The sequence below is a fragment of the Limulus polyphemus genome, unplaced genomic scaffold (genome assembly GCF_000517525.1).
Source record: "Limulus polyphemus unplaced genomic scaffold, Limulus_polyphemus-2.1.2 Scaffold2670, whole genome shotgun sequence".
In the NCBI taxonomy this organism is placed as follows: Eukaryota; Metazoa; Arthropoda; class Merostomata; order Xiphosura; family Limulidae; genus Limulus; species Limulus polyphemus.
The window spans coordinates 97,002-103,410 of NW_013668280.1; the positions used below are offsets into that span (position 1 = coordinate 97,002).

At 29.5% G+C, this 6,409-nt stretch overlaps 1 protein-coding gene across 5 annotated transcripts in view; it reads left to right on the plus strand.

Moving 5' to 3' along the window:
- The window catches only part of LOC106467583 (DNA replication ATP-dependent helicase/nuclease DNA2-like), a 48,298-nt gene extending 43,936 nt beyond the window's left edge, over nucleotides 1-4,362 (plus strand). For all 5 annotated transcript variants that reach the window (XM_022395785.1, XM_022395787.1, XM_022395786.1 and 2 more), the window contains 3 exons: nucleotides 1,097-1,382; nucleotides 2,444-2,626; nucleotides 3,324-4,362. In XM_022395785.1, the coding sequence (XP_022251493.1) occupies nucleotides 1,097-1,382; nucleotides 2,444-2,626; nucleotides 3,324-3,527 (673 nt within the window). In that variant the 3' untranslated portion in view covers nucleotides 3,528-4,362. The remainder of the gene's footprint in view (nucleotides 1-1,096; nucleotides 1,383-2,443; nucleotides 2,627-3,323) is intronic.
- The last annotated feature ends 2,047 nt before the right edge of the window (nucleotides 4,363-6,409 follow it).

Below are 6,409 nucleotides of genomic sequence, written 5' to 3' on the forward strand. Positions count from 1 at the left end.
AGGAAAGGATCACTATTTCGACAAGGTTTCGACATCCTCAGGAACAAAGCCTTGACAAAACATTGTACATTTGCTGTTATGTTAAACTTATATTAAAGTTTTTCTTCATTACCCATCCAAGCCATCTCCAAGCATTATTACTCAATGCTTTGTACACTATACAATCAGTGTGTTTATGGAGCCAACCCCTATATCATGCATTATGATAGTGGTTCATAATAATAAAAAAAAGCCAGCAAATAAGATAAATAAAAAAATTGGAAATTTAAAAATCTGCATATAAGGATTGTAAAAAATGTAAGAAAACAAGGCTGGAGATACTGGAGATATTATTTACTCAAACTACAAATCCCTATTTTGGCTCCATGATATTACCTAGAATTACATTTGATGGAGTCAAAATAGGGATTTGTAGTCTGAGCAAGTAATATCTACAGTATCTCCAACCTTGCTTCCTTACGTTTTTTACAATCCCTATTTAAAAGTTTCAAATTCCTAATTTTTTATTTTTTGTTTATTTTATTGAACAAAGGATTTTTGTAAATGCACTCTATAATTGGTATGCCATGATTGAATGCTGTTGGATTATATGTATTATGATAAATAATATCAAAAAATCTTTGATACAAATCAGATGTATTGTTACAAAAGATCACACATTTTTTAATTAATTTACATAAAATTAGTAGGTGGGTAGATTTAACATGTCTAGGAACAGAATGTATTAGATTTTTGTGATGTAAACTCTTTCATTTCACACTTTGGGTGCGTTTTGTACACACACACACACACATTGGTTGATGCAAAATTATGCATATTTTTATTTGTAAAATAAACCAATTAAATAACATACACAATGATAGAAATGTATGTATACTATCTATTTATTGCCTAAAGCTTTTATATTTGTACTTTTATTAAATATGAAGTAAATGAAAGATGAAAAGCTTAACATAAAAAAATTGTTTGTAATGTATTGTATTGTCACATTTAGCATATTAAGATAGTACTTTTTGCTACAGCAACCAGTGGTATTCAATCAATTATTTTATGTGAAGTCTCATTATTAATCTTTTGTTTTTAATCACTTGTTTAGTGAGATCATGAGCTTGAGCAATCTTCTCACGTATAATGGGGCCCTAGAGTGTGGAAGTGAAGAGACTGCTAATGCTACTTTGACTTTATTCAACACCTCCTTTGTTCGGCACTTCCCCTCACTTGATTCCTGGCCTATGATTGCTCTAGCAGCTGAACTGAAATACTCTGTGGTTGTGTTGAATACAGATCTTGTACCGGCTAAAGAGGCGTGTAATCTTCAGGGATTGGTGTCAAATCCAGTTGAAGTGGAACTTGTTACACAACTAGCACTGCTGTTATTGAAAGTAAATATCAGATAGTGTGACACACATACTTGTAATGATACCTTGTAAATAACTAAATAACACCTTTGCTGAAAGTAGGTTACCAATTATTTGTAGGAAATCCAGTGAAAGTGTAACTGAAATTAGTAATTCAGAAAAATATTTAAATTATGTTTTGAAATATTTAGTTGATTAATGTCGTAATCAGACTTTTAGGAAGTAGATATTTTCGTTGTTTTTTTTTAATGAGACCAGCATTTCATCAAGAAATAAATTATTAAAATTTCACAAATCAAAACCAAAACTTACATTTTTGTCACTAATTTTTGACTCTGTAATTTAATTTACTGATAACGAAAAAAAATAAAGCCTTAATAAAGAAGGTTTAATTACCTATTTTTCAGTGCTTTGAAACTAACTTGGATTTTCTGTTTTCTTATGGCTAAAGTTTTTGGAGCTTTTGAATAATTTTTTGTCTCGTGTAGTAAATACTATTGGTCTGTTACCAGTGGTTTAGCATATGATCACTGATACAAAGTCACTGCTATCTACTGGCTTAATTGTATAGGCTTATATGCAATCAGTTGATAAAAGTTCACGTTAAACTATTTATGGATTCAGATATATATTGAATTATTTTACAGAATCTATTCTTATTGTGAATAAAACACTTCTATATTTGATGAGAAGATTTTAATACAGAAATAAAAGAATGTACTGTAAGTTTGACGTATACTTAAAATTAAAATTGTGCCCAAATATCTTGATTTAAAATTTGTATTTTGATGAAAGTTTGTTGAGGTACATGAAATTTGACTCAAAAATTGATTTGTTAAGTGAGAACTGAAACCCAGAAAACAAATTCATAAGAACATGGAAAAACTTGTCTGTATGAGTTAAGTTATTCTGTAAGAAAACAGGTCATAAATTTCGGTTTGATAGTTGCTATAATATTGTTGAAGTGATTCATGTGTATAAACATAGTAATATTTGCTGATTCTTTTGATTAATTTCATTGTTAAACCGTATTGGTTGTTTGAACTATAATTGCTTTATCTTCTGTTGGGCTCTTTTGTGTAAAGGGTGGTTTAGAACAAAAGAACATTGGAGTTATCACACCTTACCGAAGGCAAGTACATCTGTTACGAGAAGCTCTTGGAGCACATAATGTATGTGAATTGGAAGTCAATACTGTAGATCAGTATCAAGGACGAGATAAGGAAGCAGTTATCTTCTCGTGTGTTCGGAGCAATCAGGAAAACTCGGTAAGAAAAAGTGGTGACCTCAATAAATTATTGAGAAATTAATTGAGCAATTGTTATTGTTTTAAAATGTAAATAAGTATCAAGGATAAGGAAGCATTTATTTTCTCATGTTCAGAACACTCTGGAAAACTGTAAGGAAAAGTGGTAACCTCAATAAATTACTGAGTTAGATAGCTTTTTTTTTTTCTTTTCTGTTATTATTGTCTTGATACTATTGAGTTATTAGTGAAGAGATGAATAGATATCAGTGAACAAAATGGTATTTTTATTTTTGGTTAGTAAGAGGAAATTGTCAAGTCCATAATTTACAATTTATCTTAAGCTTCTCTGAATAAGAACACTTGATTATAACCAAACAGTTGTACTGTTAAATCACCTTAATAGTTACAGTGGGAAATAATTAACTGTTTTAATTGTGAATAATGTACTAAAAATCAGCTATTGTTTTTAGCATTTTTTTGTTAAATTAAAAAGTAGTACTAATAACATATTACTCTTTTGCATACAATTTACTCTGTAGAAAGGGAAACCTTGATTGAATTCTAAAACTAAAGATAATGAACTATATTATGGAGTTTCATTGTATTAGTAATGAAACTTATAATTTTTTGAAACATATTAATATCTCACTTGTAAAAAGAAAGAAATATTGCATGCTGAATGTGCAGCTAAAACTTCTTTTATGTTTTATTTTCAGAGTGGTGAAATTCTTCATGATGCCCGTCGACTTAATGTTGCTATCACGCGTGCTAAACATAAACTAATTATTATTGGCAGTAAGATGACCCTTCTTTTTTATGAACCTTTTAGGCAGCTACTTTCAGCACTTAAAGAATGCCAATTATTAGACTTACCTCCTGAAGCTCATCTCACGTATAAAGATATAGTACATAGTTTGTAAACAGCACTGCCAGTATATTTTTTTTACATTATTTATATTGTTCCATTCAAGTCTTCTTAGTAGAGCTCATGAAAATTTGTATATCATAATAAACTAACAGATAAAATGTTTTATTATTTTCAAACATGCATATTTTTACATATATTTAGGTAAATCTGGTGTCAAGTTAATTATCTTAGGGTGAAGAACTAGGGGGGAAAAAATCAACTGTATAAAAAAAAAAGTGTGTAAAATTTAGTCTTAAAAATTTGTCAGTAATTTGAGTTGTTTTTTAAAAATAATATCATACATTCCTACTCTATGTAGAACATATTTTATATGTCTAGCAGAGTATTTAAAAGTTATGTCTTAATTTCTTTGGAGAAGTTTATATTGGCTGCACTATACCAAAGTCAAATTTAAATCACAAAAAAAAAATAAGCACGTTAAAAGTTGCTCAATTTTCTAGAGTTGTTGATACCATTTTTAATGTTTATGTACATTATTTTGAAAAATGGTGCAGGATTTCCTGGCTGTAAAGCTTCTTTACATATTGTAAGAAAAAATATTTTTAAGAATTCAGAAACTTTGATACCACTTTGTGAATTTTGTTCTTTTAAGATTACAGCTGATATTAATATGTGTTTACACAGTATTTGGTGTATGATGTATTGAAATATTAGATACAAATGTTGATAACAACTAAAGGAAAGCAAAATTAAAATATGCTATACTGATGAAGAAACATTTTTATTTGGTGTTGTAACATTAATAATGATCTATATCTTTATATTGAATAAAGGTGTAAGACTTTTTAGCAGTTAAGTGTTTTTTTATGTAACTTGGATTTTTTTTACCAAAACTAATTCATGAGTGTTTTATAAGTACATTCAAATAAAGTTTTCTTCAAACTTTGAAACTCCTGTGTGAGTGTTTTTAACTCAGTAATAAAATGTTTCATTGAGAGAAGTATTAAAAATCGAATATTCTAGTAAAATCTAAAATAAATGTACAAGTGGTGTGTGGTATTTCTAACCTGAACAATACCCACCACTGGGTTAGTAATAAGCATATGGATTTACAATGCTAAAATCTGGGGTTCAATTCCCTGTAGTGGACAAAGCGCAGGTAACTTATTGCATAGCTTTGTGTTAAACAAACCAAACTAATATGAATAACACTATTCAACATGTGAGCTAAACAGCCAGGTCAAAGATGCTAAGGTTCAGGTATAACCATTTCTAATTTAAAGCTGCTGACCAGAGGAGGAGCAAACCAGTTAATAGCTCTCATTTTCAGGGTTCACACAGCTTATGGAAATCATTTTAAACTTCCAGGTTGAAGTTCTTGGAATTTGTAAGTTTCAATAGAAAAATTGCTTCAAAATTTCAAATAAATGTATCCTTCTATTTTAATGCTATTTTTTTGGATACACTAAGTTTTTGACACTAAAGATATTGACAGAAAAGTGTAAGGCATATTTCAAATGGAAGAATATTAACAGAATTTTAAAATGCTTGGTGAAGAGTGTTTTTAACAAACAATGACTATGCACAGCAGAGTATGCATGGATTGAACAGATAGAGAACTAATACAAAGCCTATTGCAGAGTTTATGTGAAATTTTTGTTGTTAAAAGGAATCAATTGGCATTGATTAACCATATATAAAAGGTGAAAAAACATCATGATCTTAATGTGCTGCAAAATATCACATAAAGGATTTTGTTTTTGGTTGAAGGTCATGGAGCTACCTCTGGAACCTTGATTAATGGTTTACAAAAGCCCTCCACTGGTGATCTTCCTGCAACTTCAAATATTTTAGCAAAACTAACTTCAGATACTTCTATTTGCAATGAACAATCCTGGAACTTTTTTAGTCCTGCAAAACTCTTACAAGGCAAAAAAAATAAAGTTGAGAAATTGCTGTACGAACCTTGCACTCATACATAACTACTATTAACCAATAGGGAGTTAATTCTGTATTAGATGTCCAGTGCATGTTTAATGTATATTTATGTATTGTTGTAACAAACATAAATATGCACTTTATAGATTTCTTTCATTTTTAAGTGCTTCATTTTACACCTATCCAACATTTTAAAATAGTTTTCTTATAACAAAAAAACATATATGAAATCTAAGCATTTCCTTTTGTTTGAAGTTGTATTAATTTTAAATCCTGATATTTATAATTTGTACTACTGGTGAATACTTTAAAGGAAATACGTTTGTGTTTTATATATAAATAACAGAACTGTATGTGTTCTTTTTATTTTATTACAGTGATTCTGTAAACTTGTTTATATACTTTGACCTTTTTGTTTTTTCATCACTAGCAAATGGTACCTCTACTTGTCCGAGTTGTTTGGATCCCCATTACTATTCGATTTAGTGATGCTGTAAGGCAGTTCTTTTTAAAGAAATCCACTGTTTTTGAGGGTCCTTTAAATGGGTTTTCAAAATAAATAAATTAATTTGACATTTTTCTAAGTTTTAAAGTAAGTGAATTTATGAGTAGTTATACCCAAATTCTTCAGATTAGTTTTTACTTTGTTATGAACCAATTTAGTCTATATAACTACTAATATTAGTGCTAAAACTGTAATAAAACATGTGACAAAAGACCTGTAGTCCTAACTGAATCATGATTCCTCATAATAGACAATGTGGGGGAGAAGCCCTAAGTGTCATAAAGGAAAAAGTGCCATCTTTGGATGCACAAATCAACTGAATGGCTCTCTGTCTGAACTGTACTGCTGTCTGATTGTGTAAGTGCAACAGTCTCAAATCAGAATATATCAAATGAAGACTAATGGCATTAGTAGATGGCTACACTCTAGATACACACACCTATACATATTTTGCACCAGAGGTGGTGACACAAGTTGAACCATTGCTAAAA